Raw genomic sequence first — 18,683 nt, forward strand, 5'->3', positions numbered from 1 at the left:
TTTAAAGGCGATATGTAAAATAAAGTTTTTTATTATTGTTATAGAGAAACATGATCAGATTTTCCCTGGTTCAGAAAAAAGTTCTAAAGTGCTACACATAACTTTCTTAATTCGATGTATTTAAAGCAGTGAACTACTGTAGGTGTCACATAACATTCAGAAATACAATCACGTATTTGACAAATAAAAACGATTATAATCTAATCCTTCCACATTTGATCCCCAAATCCCAAGAAATATAAATCTTGACGGGTAGAAAGCTATGCTGAAAGTTTATTAAGATACTTAGAAGACAAAGATACTGTATCAATTTATGTTGCATTAGCCTGATTATGATTAAAAAACACATATAATTAAACACGCGTTTGCGATTTAAATCAGAACACGATTTAAATCAATATAAATGTTTATATTGTAACGCATACTGTCCAGCCTCCATTTCTCTATAAAAATTTACTCTGTTGCACACACACACACAATAGAAGCAGGAACCACTGTCAGAAGGGAAGATATGTTCAAAATATCGCAAATATCGATCATGTTGCGATATTTTGAAATATAAAAGTCAATTGATTGTCCATAATATCGCTATTCTATTTTTTCGAAGAAATGTTTGTTAAAAGAAAAGTCCAGCACCAGCTGGATTCGAACACACAACCTACCAGCTGGTAGTCACGCACCTAGACCAGTCGGCTACAAGACAGCTCGCATGAACAGGCAGGTGAAACAGCCCTACACAGCCCTGTCGCAGCACACGAATACCGTTATTAAATTCTTTAGATACGCGATTCCATATTATATTAGCAGAAAAGCTTAAAACTACCACTTTTTCACACACTATTTCACATGCTAGTTAAATACTTCGATGCTTAAAATCGTTAGGGAGAAATGGAATACTGGTGTGTATTTTTCCTTTAAAGTGCCGATTCCTGGAATCTGACTGGCTGACACCCCTCTGAAGTGGTTCCATAAAATCTGGTATACGGAAAAGAAAGCGTTGATAAATACAAGTGTCTTTTAATACACTCTTTGCTGTGCTCTTGAGGATCCTTGTGATATTTTAAGCTCTAGTTGAATGATAGGTGTTGCATTTTAAATCATTTTCGTAGTTAGAAATTATGAAACGCCCTGTTAAAAGCAAGGACGTTTTTATGCCCGTTGAAGTAAAACAAAATGCCTGACAAAGTATGGCTTGGACAGATTCCAAGTGCTTGTACAAATGTGCTAAAGAAATTATACTTTGAGTATACAGCTTGTCCAAAGTCATCCATTATTAATACTATTAGTAATATCTTCAGTAAAGGCTTTGATGCATAAATATTTCTGATAAAGGTAGGTTGTGTACTTTTGTCCAACTGAGCAATCTTGCTTTCATAAAATATACCAACATTTTAATGACTGATGATTAACATGCTGTAATACACAGTTCAAAATTAAAGGCTCAAATGCTGTACATGAGAGGTTAAGCTCCCCCTGGCGGTTTTACAAGGCGACGCCGGATAGTTAACCACGTGACACCACGTTAACTGCGTCATGCCGCGTAATACTGCGACACGCCCACCGGGGTATGCCGCGAAATACCTCACTCATTTTGAATGGCTGCATCTGTACATATTGTGATATTAAGAAATATCAACAAATTCAGTATAGTGTCCGTAATGTAGCGGTGAGGCTTATTAATAAGACAGAATTAAGTGTTGCTGTGCTTTCCCAAATGAGGCCCCATCTCTCTCTTCGTCTCTGTGGTGCAGCCACAGAGAAACTATTCATGCAGGCTGATTTAAGGTTTCTTTTGATAAGGGACAGCTCCCAAATGGGGATGCACTTAGTTAAGCCTGGCTATCATGATCAATGGTCATCCATTGGCGCCTATCTGTCTAGGGAGTGCCAAATGGACATCTGGACTGCATTCCTAAGTGTCAGGAGTAAGTGAGTCATATCTCACCTTGATCAACCAATCAGGGACTGGTAGGGCCGAGTAACCCACGTGGGACTCTGATGCCCATGGAACTTTCAGCCAATGAACGAGCTGAAGTTCCTCCATATAAAAACAGGCAACACAGAGCCTGTGAGATTATTTGAAAGACTATTCTAAAGGGGAAGAACAATTCCAGGGCAGGACGGCCCAGGAGTAGAAAGGCTCCCAAGGGCAGGACATTCTCGCAGCGCGCCTCCTGACCATCCTGAGACTCAGCCCGGACAACCACGGAACGGCCAGTGTGTCCGAGTGCCAGAACTTTCCTTTGTTCTAAGAGTCTAGAGTGGAGGTTGCCAGAGAGTAACCAGCAGCAGGCCTCGTGAACAGGTCAGAACTGTGGACAGCTGAATCACTATTCAGAACTAGCTCTTCATCAGGAACGAACCGGTCCTCTTCCTGACTTGCTGGGACCCACAGTCATCTTTTCTCCTGTGCACAAACTTTGCTAGTTAAAGCCAACACTAACTAGCCGGTCAGTGAGCATCAGCAGCGCACCGTCGCAAGCCGCACAGCACAGCCTGGCACGGAGCCAGAGAGCCCGCAGGAGATCTGAATCCCCAGAGATTGGATGAGTATTCAACTTCACTGCATTACAGCTCGAGAATTCAATTGTTATCCCAACCAGTTGATATCAATTTAATTCCTAAGAGTTATGTACTTGTTTTGAGTATCCAATGTAGAAGCTTTAACCAAGTTCATTTACGAAACGGTCTAAACGAATGATATACTGAACGTATGTCCTCTTGATATGTGTAACTCTTCGTAACTGATTGAATATATACCTTTTGTATTTTGATAACCCTCTCGATAAGATCTGTTAGATTTACATGCATATTCTATGTATTAATCAATGTATCCTTGTGTATTAGTACCTGTGTGTGTGCGTTGTTTGAGTTATATCGCATGGTTGGATTCTAAAGCCATTAAAAGAATCATTTTGTGATGTATGGCTACAATTAATAATTGTCCCCGTAAATGCCCAAACCCTACAGAACTGGTGCCTTCAGAGAGCACACTACAATAATATTTGCTATTTTAGTTTTTCAAAGAAAACTCATGCCCACAGCTGGGTTTGAACCCCTGACCACTCAAATGCAAGGCAAATGCCTAAGCCCCCGACCTACACACTGCTTAACAACTTAAGCATGATGCAGATGTTTACAAAGAAAGTGTACTACCATGATAAATTGAGGTATATTATTGTAATTATATCGTTATTAATTTACACGATTCCATATTATATTCCATATTAATCAAATTCTCAAAAGTATGTGTGTTTTTACTGTGATAACAAGTGCAAATATTCATAGAAAGGTTAAAACATTATAACGTTTTATGAAGTATATAAACTTATTATAGTCAGAAGGAGTAAAAACGTTTCCAAAATAAACACAATATGTAACTGAATAAAATACTTTGATGCTTAAAATGTTTAGGAAAAAAGTGGATTACTGGTGTGTATTTTTTATTTAAACTACCAATACCAACCATATACAGTTTACATAATATATTTATGTTCCTAAATTAATATTGTTTATGACCTTCAGACATGTTATGCTCCTCTTCTTTTTAGGCTCAGCTACTAAAATTTCCCTTTAGTTGTAAAATTCCATATTAATATTCAATATTAAGTGGATTTAAAGAGATTAAATGAAGCAACCAATTACACACGTATGCCGCCTGTCGGTCATTTTGGCCAGCCAATCACATACTGCGGTATAACGCGCTAAACTGCAGATAATTTCATGCAGTATTGGGTTTTACCGTGCATTTTGAATGGGTGCATCTGTATCTAGTGCGTCTGTTTCTACTATATTATCTATATAAAAATCCTTTATTATACTGTACATAGATTACAAGACAAGAGTGTTCTCTTTCCCCCTCTTCTTTTTAATCTTAATGACATCCAGGGAGTCAGTCCTAATGGCAAATATAAAATATTTTTTTATGAGGACGACAATTTATTGACACTAACAAATCCTAAATCTCGAGACCTTCTTGTTCCAGATCACCCAAAAAGACCAGATTGGAGCTACTGTAAGTACAGTACTGAACAGAGCTTGCTATTCTCTGTTTTTTAGGGAAGTCTGTTTTCCTGTGTAAAGAATCCTTTGGTTAATAAATGGCCTCTCCTGGCTGGTGAGTGCATTTTTAAAATGGAGAGATTCAGCAGGTTCCCTTCATTTAGTGGCATTTGGGTTTACAGTGAAAGATTTAACCTCAGGTTGTATTCTGGTTAGTTTAGAAGACTTATCTTTTATTTTGGGATATTGTAGGCATTATAAAAATTATTGATAACTTCAGGCCTCTGAGACACATTATTTGAAAGTTTGTACATACAATAGTATAACTTGTGTGAGGTATGTTTATACTGTGTGTGCGTTAGTGTGTGCATTGTCATTATTAATAAATATTTGTTAATCCCAGTGTGCCTGAATTATTACTCTTTTCACCAAAGCTGTCCCGGAGAACAAAGAGCTCATGTGCCACTAACTATACCAACCACTCTGGTGTATTTTTGGACACAATGTTTTACAAGTCTGGGGATTATGATTATTTATTTCATTTATTGATTAATCTGCTTGGTCATTTCCTGATATTTTGATTTTTTCATTTTCACAACTCCCTATTTGTAACTGTTTTAGCCCCTCTCTGTAAGTGCACTGTTCACGTACTGTGATATAATAAAAATGTTTTATAATATATGGTTGATGTCTGTTATGCAATAATATATTTAATTTAATGTTTACTTGTACTATTTTTATGTTTCTAGAAGTTTCCCTGATGAAAGACACATTTCTGATTTAAGTGTTATTGTGTTATATAAATGTAAAACATTATTTGTGCAAACTAATGTGCACAAAACCAATGTGATTGCCCTGTTTTATTTATCCCAATAATATCATTATCAGGCTTCTTCATTCACTGCTACTTTATTAAAAGATTACATTGAGAAAGCATTGTATATGACATTTAAAAATAATAATTTGATAAATATCAAAATAAGCTTGTAGATACAAAACTAATGCTAATGCTTTGATATTCTTAGACATATTTGCATTTTACTGAGTGTCAAATACTGATAAATGTGAATGTAAAACATACAGTAGAGGCAAATCTATACAGTATGTCAGCCGACATTGCAACATTTCTACCAAATACTGTTTCCAGGGAGAGCAGAGTACAATATAACTTTCATCCACAGTGAGCTTGTAACCAAAAAATACAGTATTTATACACTTCAGTTTTCATTGGAACAATGATGGTAAAGATTAGGATTAGAGCTCTGTACTGTATAAGAGTTAAACTTTTTTCCCATTGCAACTATAAAGCCACTCACTAGTATTACACAACAACGGTACCTTGTTTTATTTATTTTTTAATTGAGTTAGTCATTAATTTTATGATTTTATGACAAGCCTGTTCATATTAATGATACAATAGTTTCCTGATCCTCTTGAAAAGAAATGGCTTTCAGTTTCTCGTTGTCTTCTCTCAAAGCACTTATGAGTGTTGCAATATCTTCCTGACAAAGAAGATGGTATTTTTCCATGCCCAAGATTTCACACAGTTTCAGAGAGATGTCTTGTAGAATGTTAATCACCACATCAAAGATGATGACATACTCAGTCTGTTTGACCAACACCTGGGCTTTCCCTGACAATGTATTGAGCATGTGTGTGGCATTCCTCAAGTCTTGCTGGACAGTCACCATGTATGAGATCTTAGAGGAAATGTCTTGAATGTCATTCTGAATTTGTCTTAAGCATGCATCAGTGTTGTTGAGCTCCTCTCTCTTCTTTTCAACCATTTGCTCATATTCCTCTACTCTACTAAGAGATGTGGTGACATTTTCCTCAGATGTCCTCAAAGCCATTTCAGCAGTGTTGGCAGCCTCTGTGGCATTGTTTAAGTCCGTTTGATAGACACCAATCAGAGTAGCTCCTGAAAAATGGAAAAAGGAAAAAAAAAACAATAGTGTATTATTTTGTGTCCAGGAAAGACCAATATGAATTGATATTTTCATATTTTATTCTCATCCTTGTGTGAAACCACATTCACCAGAAACCTCTGGGGGAATAACCTGCTTCTTTCAGTCACCTGACCAGTTGCTGGAAGATAATTGGCCAGGAGAAATTTAAAAGTGGGAAGTGGAGGCTTTCTGGGTAAGTCAATGGAATTATGTCTGCCATCTGGAGAATAGAAGGCCTATTAGCTCCACTCAACATAGAGAAAAGGACTGACTGACCACCGAAGGGAGACTGAGACTGTGTAAATATTGTTTTGAAGCCAGTAAGTGGCTTAGCTGCTTAGCGATGATAGTCAGAGACTTTATGCTTCTGACTACACTTTTCGATGAAGGTTTCGTTTTGGTATTTGGTTGTGGCTGTTTTTTTCCTTATTTCACTGTAGTGTAAATAAAGAACACTAGTATTTTTTAACCTTAATGCTGTGCTTGGTGTTGGTCTATTATAAAAGTAAAGGATAACAAACTTCTGATTTCAAGTAACTTTGGGGGTCAACTACCAAAATATGAAGATACTGTATACAGATGTACAGTATAATGTGGATATGTATATATGTTGATTCAGTGGTAGAAGCAATTTTGGCACTTCTGTCTACCAAATGTTATTATTACTGTACACTACATGTCCCCTTTCAGCACTTACCTATTATAGTCCCAATAATAGGAATAAACATCAGTCCAATTCCAGTGTTTCTAATAGCTTCATCATGCTGCATTCTGGCTTTAATGTCATTAACAATCTGCTGTTTCGACTGAAAATTACTTTTTGCTGACTGCAGTTCATTTCTGTGTCTCTCCAATATTTCAGTGTTGGCTGTGAGCTGGTCTTTCAGGTTGGCCAATTCTGTTTTCTTGCTACTATGTTCTCGTTGCAGCCTGCCCTTCTCCATTGTCAGCTCCTCACAGTTCTTGTCCACCTTTTCCACTTTGCATGTTGCAGCTTTATCTGATCGTTCCAGCCATTCCTTTGCTGCCAGAATCAGTTTCCTAATGTCTGCATGTTCCTGCTCCATGTGATTTCTGTCCACAACCAGGAGAATCGCAAAGAGATTCTGCAGTGAGAGGACACCTTCCTTCATGGATGATATAACAGCCTCAACAAATTCCTCCAAGTCTTCGTTACAGATGACAGTGAGTGTCTCTACAGTTGACACTGACATGATTTCTCTACAGAAGAGAAGTTTCAAGTATTAGAGTTCAATAAAACAGCTATTACTACAGATTTAAGTTCAATATTGTGAAACATGCAGATGCAGCCATTATAAATGAATGGCACAACCCCGTATCGCGCGAAATTATCTACAGTTCACCACGTTGTACCGCAGTACGTGATTGACTAGCCAAAATGAACGACAGGGGTCTCATGATGTATTGGTTGTTAGTGAAACGATATAATCATTTAATCTCTTTACTGTGCATGTTTTAATCCACCTAATATTGAATATTAATATGGAATTTTACAACTAAAGGGAAATTTATGTAGCTGAGCACAAACAAAAGAGGAGCACAACATGTTTGAAGGTCATAAACAATATTAATTTAGGAACATAAACATATTATGTAAACTGTATATGGCTGGTATTGGTAGTTTAAATAAATAAAATATACACCCGTATTCAGTTTCTTCCTAAACATTTTAAAGTCTTTCATTTGGTTACATGCTGTGGTTAGTTTGCAGAAGTTTTTATGTGATCCTGACTATATTAAGCTTATATCATTCATAAAAAGTTATAATGTTTTAACCTCTTCTATGGATATTTGCGCTCGTTATCATAGTAAAAAAACGCATACTTTTTAGACTTTGATTAATATAGAACATAACATGGAATCGTGTATCTAAAGAATTTAATAACAGTATTAATTTAAGGATCTAAATCTATGTATCTTTATAGCTGGTAGTATTACTGTAATCCACTTTCTTTGTAAAGATGTTTTATTTTTAATTTGACTCATTCACGCATGTTGAAGTATTATGTACACTATATTTACATTTTTTTGTATATATATTATAACATATTCACTGTTAAGTTATATTAATAATGAAATAAAAAACGTGAATACTGTTAACTCTTCAACCGGTTTAATTCAAAACACTTTATTCAGTGGGGAATTTCCAGACGCCTCAAGCCTTAAAATGAAATCGTATATATTGTAATTAGGATCGAGAATAACAAAGTGGTATTAAAAATACCACTGAAACTATAATAATGTGTCTGGTCATTATTAACAGTATCAATTTAATTATAATAATTTCAAGCTTCTTGTATCTTTTTCAGAGTCATTGTTTTCTTCGGTTTTCATGAGCTTCACATATTAAAATACTTATTTATGAGACACGATGTTTCAGATTTCAATAACTTTGCCCACTAGCTAACACTTCAGCTAACACACAGAAGCAAACTGAATATAAAATGTACTTGCAAGAATAACGATTACAAACATTAAAAAACATACTTGATTTATACTGTTATACTGTACAGTGTATCAAAAGAATCTATGGTGACTACACTGCCCACTAAACCTCTTTCCCACATTTTCACGGGGGCAAAGTCACATAGCTGATTCACAGCTGGATGCAATTTTATCTAACAAAAATTCAGATATTTGTTAACATATTTACTTAAACTAGTTCAAGTGGGTAGCTGTATCAGCATGCATAGGCTGCAAAGGAACAAGTAATAGGTTTATTCCATGCTGAAAAGAGAAGAAAGAAAACAAAACAAGCCTAGAAGGCTCCACGGCCAAACCATTGTGTTTTCTTTCTTCTCTTTTCAGCATGGAATAAACCTATTACTTGTTCCTTTACTTAAACTAGCCATCTCAGTAATCTCACTGTGTTAGTCTCACTGTATACCCCAGGGCTCATTCAATGTTCACACTCCCAGCAAAATAAAAAACCCATTTGCCGCATTGTTACCTTGCATCAGAGGGGAAGGAAAAGTGCCTGCAGTCATTTTCTTCACTGACAAAGTTGATTTAAACTAATTCAAAGGGAGTATTGTGTTAACACAAACTCTGCTTAACAGAGCCTCTTGTAAGAGCTACAGTAGGTGACTTTCTGCTATCTAAACCAATTTTTACAGCTTTTAAAATTACGCAATGTTTGAACAAGGCAGGAACACGTCATTGTATCTTATTTTTTATTTCATTTTTAAAAATAAAATAAATAAAATATCCTGTTTTTTTCTTAACACTAGTTTTTCCATACTGTACTTCTAAAACTTTAACAAAGACATGCCACATGCAAACAGCATGATGTTGCATCGTTTTAAAGCCACTACAGTACAGCTTGTGGGAAATACATTTTATTTCTACTGCATCAAAGGCTAACTCGTTCAGAACACCCGACATTACAAACTCAGACTTAAAAGGAACATGTCAAAATATTTCCAAGTAATCACAAGTGAACGAGTTGATGGATTCAATAATAATAAAGAAATCATAACAGTAATCATGCAATCCAACTGAAAGAAGGACACTTAAATCAATATGAAAAGACAGTTAAAACACTTTTATGTACATAGATTGTTTGAGTCTTTGTGTGAGCTGTAAGTTCTTTTAACTTCTTAATTAAACATTTGAAACACTTAATCTTTAATCTTTATTAGCTTAAATTAAAAAAAAATTAAAACTTATTTTAAATTAATCGAATCCCAGGTGTGAGTTCATAATATCAGAATTAAGTATCCCTACGTCTGCGAAACGCCTGATCATTTACTGTAAAGCTTTCAGTGCTTTCTTTATGTATATTCCAATCGCAGTGGGGGCAGGGTGTGTGGGGAAAGGTTTAGGCTGCAATTGAATGGAGGTTTTTATTTTTCACACCTTAAACATTGTTTTCTCTGAAAGCGTTTTCTTCCCTCTTAAGCTGATCTTTTGCTGCCTACATATGCCTACACAGCTCCCTACGTGAATTATTGTACTTGACTGAGAAAGCTTTAGAGAACTTAACATTTTTATTTTCAATAAATTGTAAATATGATGTTTACATTGGCGTTTTTATAAATTTTTCACTTAAGTGTATGGAGGAATGTCAGCTGTCAAGGAGATCTCCCCCCTTTCCCCCACGGACAGACTGATAAAGCAATTTTGAAGTGTTAACTATTCAGCGATTGCGAGCCACTGCAGCAGCAACAAATAAATAAAAAATAAACATTTTTTTCTCCTGATGGTAACTGTAACAAATTGTCACGTTTCACATACATGTGAAACAATCATGACATTCTCATCCAATCAAAGTTTTGATGTTTTTTTTTATTTTGAAACTGTGATCTTTGACATGCAGGTGTGAAGTAGAGTTAACAGCTTCAGATTTAAAAGGTTATCAATAATATCTTCCATGTTACATTAACATTGGAATGTTCTTACAAGTGTAAAAAGAGGTGATACACAATGTGTCTCCTCTATAACTCTTCAGTTTACAGAGAAATTCTGCCAGAGCCACACAACATTGTCCAATAATACTCTTTTTGAGTTTAGCAGGATTTGCGCAATAAGCACATTGTTTAATGGGGATGACATTACCCACATCTATATCACTGTACAACACAGGTTTGAGTCGGAGTGTCTGTTAATAAAACAGAACGCCTTTCAATACATATAACTACTGCTTGATTTCTTTATCCATTTCAGCTAAATGAGGGGAATTAAATCAGCCAGAATTTCGGAGTGCCAATTATAAAAATAACCCTTCTTCCTTCATTTAAAGAATTAAAGAATTAAAGAATTTCGCGAAGAAAGTTTGTAATGTACTGTAGGGTGCTCTGAATGAGTTAAACTTTGCTGCAGGTCAAATACTGAAAATGTATTTCCCACAAGCTATACTGTAGTGGCAGTACAGTAGCAGCTTGAAAATATTCATTGTTATTTGTAAATCACTTAGCTTCGAAAATGTTGTGATATTTAGAAATATCAAAAATGTCAATATAGTGTCCATAATATTTGCTATTTTAGTTTTTCAAAGAAATGTTTATTTGTTAGAGGAAATATCATGGTGACAGCTAAGATTGAACACCTGGCTTCCAGCATACAAGGCACACGCCTAAGCCATTACGCCACACACATAATCACAATGGTAAGTGTTAAACTGATGCAGACATGCACTACTGTGATAATTTCAGCTATATGAATATAATTATATCATTATCAATTTCTTTAGATATGCGATTCTATATTATATCCCTATTAATCAAATTCTAAAAAGTACGCGTTTTTTTACTGCTATACCGAGCGCAAATATTCATAGGAAATGTTAAAACATATTTACTTTTTATGAAGTATATAAACTTCATATAGTTGAAGGAGCACGTAAAAGCTATTCCAAAATAACCACAGTATGTAACTGAATGAAAGACTTTGATGTTTAAAATGTTTAGGAAGAAAGTGGAATACTGGTGTGGATTTTTTAATTTAAACTACCAATACCAACCATATACAGGTTACATAATATTTTTATTATGTTCCTAAATTAATACCATTTATGAGCAATCTTTGGGAAAACATTATAGGCATGGTGAATCGAAAATTCTCAAAACTTACTTTGGGTGATTGGAAACGAATACGTGCTTGGATCAACAGAATGCTACGAAGAAAGAGGCGCTGTTTTCCTTTGGTTTAACAGTCTGTGGAGCAAGAAAACAGTCCACAAGACTGAGTGACTGAGACAAGAGAGTGTGGTGTTACTTTTTGTCAATGAAAAAATAAAGTAATTTAGTGTCGCAACAGTTAAACTGATGCAGACAGTTACAAAGAAAGTGGACCACGGTTATACTTTGAGATTACAGCCTATCCAAGGTCATTCATTATTAATACTATTAGTAATATCTTCTGTAAAGACTTTCATGCATAAAGTATTTATGAAAAATTTAAATATTTATGATGGAAGTGGAAAGTTGTGTACTTTTGTCCAGCTGAGCAATCTTGCTTTTATAAAATATACTGACTTTTTAATGTTTAATGATTAACATGCTGTAATACACAATTTAAAATTAAAAGTCTAAAGAGTATACAACTTAAATTCTTAATTGGAAAAACGATTGCCCCTTAGTAGCGACCGGGATTCAAAACCCGGTGTTTTTTGGCAACAGCTCAAAGGCTATACATGAGACAGTAAGCTTTATTAGCTCCACCTGGCAGTTTTACAAGGTGATTCTAGATACAGATGCAGCCATTCAAAATGCGCGGGCGATACCGCATTATTTTCCGGTACGCTGTACGCAGTCTACCGCAAGTTACCGTTAAATACCGCAAGTTACCGGTAAATACCGCTAGCAAAATAATAGTATCCGGAATTTCCGCAAGGTGGAGCTAATAAAGCTCAACCTCTCATGTTTGAGCTGTAGCCATCAAAGTCTTTAACGAAGATATTACTAATAGTATTAATAATAAATGACCTTGGACAAGCTGTAAACTCAAAGTATTGCCCTGGTCCACATTCTTTTTTTCATTGACCGTCTTTGTAAAAGTAACACCACAGCATTTCGCAATCACGCATTTTTTTCCAATCATGCAAAGTACAGTAATTTTTGAGAATCGATTCACCATGCCTTACACATGCTCATAAAAGAGATTGATTTAGGAACATAAACATATTACCGTATGCAAACTGTACTGTATACAGTATGTATATGTATATTTAATGTCTTAACTGTGCCCGTTTAAGTATTGAATATTTATATGGAATTTTACCACTGAAGGGAAATCTTAGTGCCTGAGCATAAAAAGAATAGGAGCATACTGCAACGCGTGTGAAGGCCATAAACGATATTAATTTTGGAACATAAACATACAGTATATGGCTGGTCTGGGTGTTTTAGTTTCGTTTTGTGCAGCGACTGCTTTAACTATATCGCCGTGGATTGATTAGAGATATCAAGTACATACAAGTCATTTTTTAAATGTTGTAGTTTGTCTTGTAAAAATGTTACGAGAACATCATCTGTCAACAATTACACAGGTTCTGTTTCCATATTGCGGATTTTGGTTACGTAATATTATTTTCTAATTTCACGTTGTGAATATATGATTTGGGCAAACAGAGCCGCAAAGAAGTACATTATGGGTTGTTGTTTTTTTTTGCAGTTTTATCTAGAACAAGCGATGCTTAAACCTTTGTCTGATTCTTGTGAAACTATCCACACGACAGTTACCCACAGTAGGAGTTGACTTCAGTGATGTCACTGATGGGATGTTTCTAAAAATCCATCCTCTGTAAAACGTCTTCTCTAGTTGTCCTGCATATGTATTCGCTAATGAAGCTGTGTGTTCTGAGCCTGGATCTCTACATTTCTGTATGAACCAGCTTAGAGGGCTAAAGACAACTTGTGTTTAAATTGAGTGTAAGGTAATTTATGCTTCTAAAGTCATGGTCAGCATTTATTATTGTACTGTGCTGTAAACTTGTTCTGTGCCTAGTCACATTATTTTATAGCGTTTTTATAGCGTTATCAAATCTGGTGGCGCTGTGTGTTAGTTTCCTGACTCCCATGTCACATGGTTTGTGATTGAATCCCATGGAACTACTGTACAGTATCACTTTATTTTTTAACAAACATTTCTTTGAAAAAATGAAACGTTTCCCTTGGTCAGAGATTAAATAAAACCTCACTCGCACCAAACAAATTTATATTTCTAAATATCACAACATGATCGAATTTAAGTCTTTTTAATAACAATGAATAGTCACCTATGCGTTACAAAATAAACATTTATATTGATTTGAATCGCGTTTTGATTTAAATCGTAAATGCGTGTTTAAATATATGTGTTTAAAGGCGATATACTGTATAAAAGCGCTGATTCTTATGGAGTGTGTTCCGCCGGGGATTCAAAAAATTTATTTTTTTTAATCGCGTATCTAAGGAAAATTGCAGTATAACTTTGTTAATGCACAAACAGTGGCATGTTACATTATAATTTGGGTGTATCCCCTTGCCAGAAAGCTCTAAATTGCATTTTGAGTGCGGTTCTTGACTTTTTCTAAATTGCAACCCATAAATAAAGCTGATAAAGCTTAGACTAACTGTATTCTAAACTGTATTACAACGTAAATTGCAAAAATACACTTGGAATCTGTCCAAGCCCTCCTACGAAAATTATTTAAACTGCGACACTGATCATTCATCTCTAAATAAACTTTATTTTACATAGCGTTTTAGGCTAATAGGTAATGAGATTGCTCATAAACCTAATCGCTTTTTCTACATAAACACAGCGTGATTGCTCTCTGAAAATGCTTTTCCTTTATATTTAGGCTCAGATTTCAACTATAGATCGCATTATTATAAACTTTCTTGGAAAAATGTATTTTATGTAAACCATGTTTGCTATTAATTCATTTGAGCTAAAATACGTTCATTGTCTTCCAATCGAGTCGAGTTGACATTAGAAGCTTGCCACTCCCGGACAGTTACACCAACGCATTAGCATGTTAAAGCGACTTAATTGAGGTGCCCAGCTACCAGTTAACACTGTACTTCCTACTTTAAAAATACTTGTGAAACCGGTTTAATTCATCACAGCCAGCACTCCTGCAGAGAGGGGGTTGTACTCGTAAAGTAGAAGCAGGCGAGATTTCCAGCGAAAGACACCTCCCCCCCTCAAAAACCCAGTAAGCAGCAAGGCTTTATGTTGAAAATTGAGGTGGATTTTGTTTATGATAAAGAGGAGAAACTGGGATGGGAGGAGGGTTTGGTTTTGCATAAGGGGTGGGATTATGATAATTGGAGGAATTTGCGAGAGTATAATGGTTTGATATATTTGATTTTGTATTGTGGTTGTTATCTATGTTTTTGGTTGGTATTATGTTTATATGGTTGTTTTTGTTGGTTGGTTGTTATTATGGTTATTAATAATACGATCTATAGTTGAAATCTGAGCCTAAATAAAAAGAAAAAGCAAGTGATTAGGTTTATGAGCAATCTAATTACTTATTCGTTTAAAATGCTATACAAAATAAAGTTTATTATTAATTTGCTGGACAGAGCGGTGAACATTATTATGCATAAGACAAAGATAACGATCCTGATCAGTTTAGAAATCTGTGTACGCTGTAAGGTTTTTACTTCTTAAACTTTTAAAATACACGTTTCGAATAGAAAGAAATCCTCTTCCTGGTACAGTCGCATGAAGAGACAGGCGAAACAGCCCTACACAGCCCTGTCGCAGTACACGAATATAATCATATCGTTATTAAATTCTTTAGATACGCGATTCCATATTATATTAGCAGAAAAGCTTAAACTACCACTTTTTCACACGCTATTTCACATGTTAGTTAAATTTAATTTATTTATATATTATATATTTATATCTCTGACCAAGGGAAACGTCTCATTTTTTCAAAGAAATGTTTGTTCACAACGGCGACTGTCAGAAGATAAGACACAGCGGCTCAGGCACCCGCTGAATGGAAAAGGGGCACTTTAATGTTCTGTATGGCTAATACTAAAGCCAATACTAATATTCAATACTTTAATATCCTTTTCTGTATGTTTAACAATAGTGGGTACTGGCCTAATTCGTCCCTGCTCCCGTTGTTAGGTGTTAATGTGTTGTTAAGTGTGAATTTGTAGCTGTTTCCCTGGGGTCTGGCTTTTTTTCTGGAAAACCATAACTGGTCTTGTCCAGATTGACTGTCGGCGCCCAGGTCTGACAGTGCTGCTCCAGCAGTGCCAGGTTCTGGCGCAGCCTCTGTTCTGTGGGCGACAGCGGGACCAGGTCGTCGACAGATCAGGAACTCGATTTCCAGAATTAATGCAGATCAGTAAATCAAGGGACAAAACAATTATTGCGCCCGGGTCCTCAATGGGCTTTGACGTGCTAATGCGTTGGTTTAACAGTCCGGGTGTGGCAAGCCTCTAATGTCTCCCGACTTTGAAAACCAAGTAATAACTTAACTATATGTGCAAACGTTTCATATGTTGCTGTTGTGGATGCCTGTGGAGTGTATCTTATTTGCCGCGCGCCCTCCCCCCCTCTTTCCCTCAATTCAATTCAATTCAATTCAAGGTGTTTTATTAGCATGGCAGATGGGTTCAATCAGTGTTGGGTATTTACTTTGCTTTGAGATTCCACTTTTAAAGGTGATATATAAATTTTTGACTAAAATAAATTGATATCTTTGTCTTCTAAGCTCTCTGTGTACAGTGGAGCCTCCTGTCCAGCCAGCACATGTCCACAGACATTCACAACAGCGACATATCATAAAACGTTTGCACATATAGTGTGCAAAAATGCACTTTATTTACTAAAAATAAGACAGAGATACTGTATCAATTTATGTTGCATTAGCCTGATTATGATTAAAAAAACACATATAATTAAGCACGCGTTTGCGATTTAAATCAAAACACGATTTAAATCAATATAAATGTTTATATTGTATCGCATACTGTAATGCGCACTTTGAATGGCTGCATCTGTACTATCATAACATGCGGTATGATGCGGTATGACGCGTTGTGTTTGTGCCACACCTACCAAGTTTTACCACAGCATACCACACTCTTTGAATGGCTGGATCTGTAATTGAGCAATAAACTACTCAGCAAGTTAAAAGACAAAAGATTCCAGTTACTGTATTTACAAACTGAAACACACAAAGTTAGCTATTTACAGATTACAGATCGAATTCATATTGGAATCTTAACATTATAGTTTTGAGTATGTTTAAATATAGTATTTGCATGTACTGTATGTTTTTACTTCTGTTACCAGTTAATGTTATCATCTATTAATGAATGTGATATTTTTTCTTCTTTCCTTGCCTTATTTTTAGATACTATCTTAATATGTCAGTTTTCAATTACTTTTTATTAAGACAAACCATTGATTTGCTCCATCAGGTATCTTAAGAAGTGTGCAGTATATTTATTTAAAGTGGCAAATTGCCTCTTCAGATTAATTACACCCATACCTCTTTTTACGAAAGTCATCTATATTTCATATCACACATGGCTTGTACTACTCCATAGGCTCTCTGCTAGCTCTCACACATACTAGTTAGTGGAATATGAGGTCCACACTCGATATGAAATGAGTTGCATGACACCTTCCTCTTTACTCTCTACATTTACTGGAGCTTTCTAAAATTTACTTTGTATTGCTTCTTCATAGTTTGAAGTCAGCTTTCATTATTTCAAATTTGGGTAACAATTCATGTTTCAAAGCATTGAATTTTCATAAAAAGAACATTTGTAACAATAGGTATAGGTCTATTAAACTTATGATTCGTGTAAGGTAGGGGTGTCAGCTAACTGCCGCAACTTTTTGTGCACAACTTACTGAAGTTTAACTTTTATATTTTTCACACTGTTAGTGGAGTGAAATACTGTAGATGTTAACTTGGTTGGTTTATGATACATGCTGCTTGCAGGCTGTGAAGCCTAACTATAGGTTACTATAAAAATCAAGGAAACAACAACATGAAGTGTATTAATAAGGTGTAGGGCCACAATGTGACACAGAACAGCTTCAATGTGCCTTGGCATACATTCTACAAAGATCTAGAACTGGAGGGATATGACAGTTATTCAGCATGATTTTGTAATTATTGTAATTATTGGCATTTATTTTGTCCACTTGTCCTCTAGGGGGATTGAGTGGCCCTTAACCATGTCTGGAAAAAGCATCCCACACAATACCAGAGCCACCAGAATCCTTCACCATGGAAAACAAGCACTTAGGCCTGTTGACTACTTTTGGAGTAATCTTTTAAGTAATTCATTGTTTATCCTTTAAGATTTATTTTTAGATTTAAGAATTATTGTTAGGTGTAGCTAAACACTTCATATCCCTGACATAATTAAATAATACAAGATTGTTCACAGATTGCAACATATAAAAAAAAAACTTTTACTGCTTATTTTCCAACATGAATCATTGCATTAACTTTCACTATTTGTTTTTGTATTGCAGCTGCAACAGTCACAGATTTTTGCACAGGGACTATTCTAGCTATTATTTTAGCATTCACAGCCACCTCTAGGACTGTTGACAATAACAGTAAAAGATTTGGTGCACAGTTCCAATAGTTAATTAGATATAGTCAGTTAAGTAAAATAGTTTCCAGGGAAAAACTACAATAACAACTCAAATTTACTCACAAAGTGTTGGGTATGTATTTTACTAACAATCAGTGCATTTCTCAAATTAAAAAAACATGTTTTCTCTGACAATTGAATTGTTGTTGCTTACCTTTGTTAACACTGTTAAGATCTGTGAGTAGTGTAATCTGTAGATTGTTCTCATGCTTCTGTGGGCTCCTGGCTGAGAGTTCAGTTCCCAGTACTACACACAATACCGATACAAAGCTGCAGAGCTTTTATCTGAGAGAGATGCACTTTCACTTTCAATTTCCTGTAACAGGAGCTGTGTATAAACTTACATATTCCATGATTTTAACTTTTAAGAATGTATTTTGATGTAATGTTTAATGTTTAACTGTAGCATTTGGAAAGAAGAATACACTTTTAAGTTACTGTTACGTCCCAGTGTGTGTTCTGTGTGTGTTTTTTCTGTTATGTCCACACTGTTGACCCTTGATTGTTCTCCCTTCCCCATTGGCCCATCATTACACCACACTTTCAGTTGATGTCATCATCAGTTAGCCCTCAGCCAATCAGAACATATCTTATTCAGCATATAACATGGAGGTTTTCAGCAAGAGGAGGCCTTTCG

At 35.5% G+C, this 18,683-nt stretch overlaps 1 protein-coding gene across 1 annotated transcript; it reads right to left on the reverse strand.

Moving 5' to 3' along the window:
- Positions 1 to 5,055: 5,055 nt before the first annotated feature.
- LOC148815880 (uncharacterized) lies at positions 5,056 to 18,241 on the reverse strand. Its single transcript, XM_088904680.1, has 3 exons — positions 18,201 to 18,241; positions 6,649 to 7,172; positions 5,056 to 5,923 (listed from the first exon to the last, which is right to left on the reverse strand). Exons 2-3 carry the CDS (start codon positions 7,163 to 7,165, stop codon positions 5,403 to 5,405), a joined length of 1,038 nt encoding a protein of 345 aa, XP_088760806.1. The 5' UTR covers positions 7,166 to 7,172; positions 18,201 to 18,241; the 3' UTR covers positions 5,056 to 5,402.
- Positions 18,242 to 18,683: the final 442 nt, after the last annotated feature.

This window comes from Atractosteus spatula, chromosome 24 (genome assembly GCF_055471065.1).
Source record: "Atractosteus spatula isolate fAtrSpa1 chromosome 24, fAtrSpa1.hap1, whole genome shotgun sequence".
Taxonomy (NCBI): domain Eukaryota; kingdom Metazoa; phylum Chordata; class Actinopteri; order Semionotiformes; family Lepisosteidae; genus Atractosteus; species Atractosteus spatula.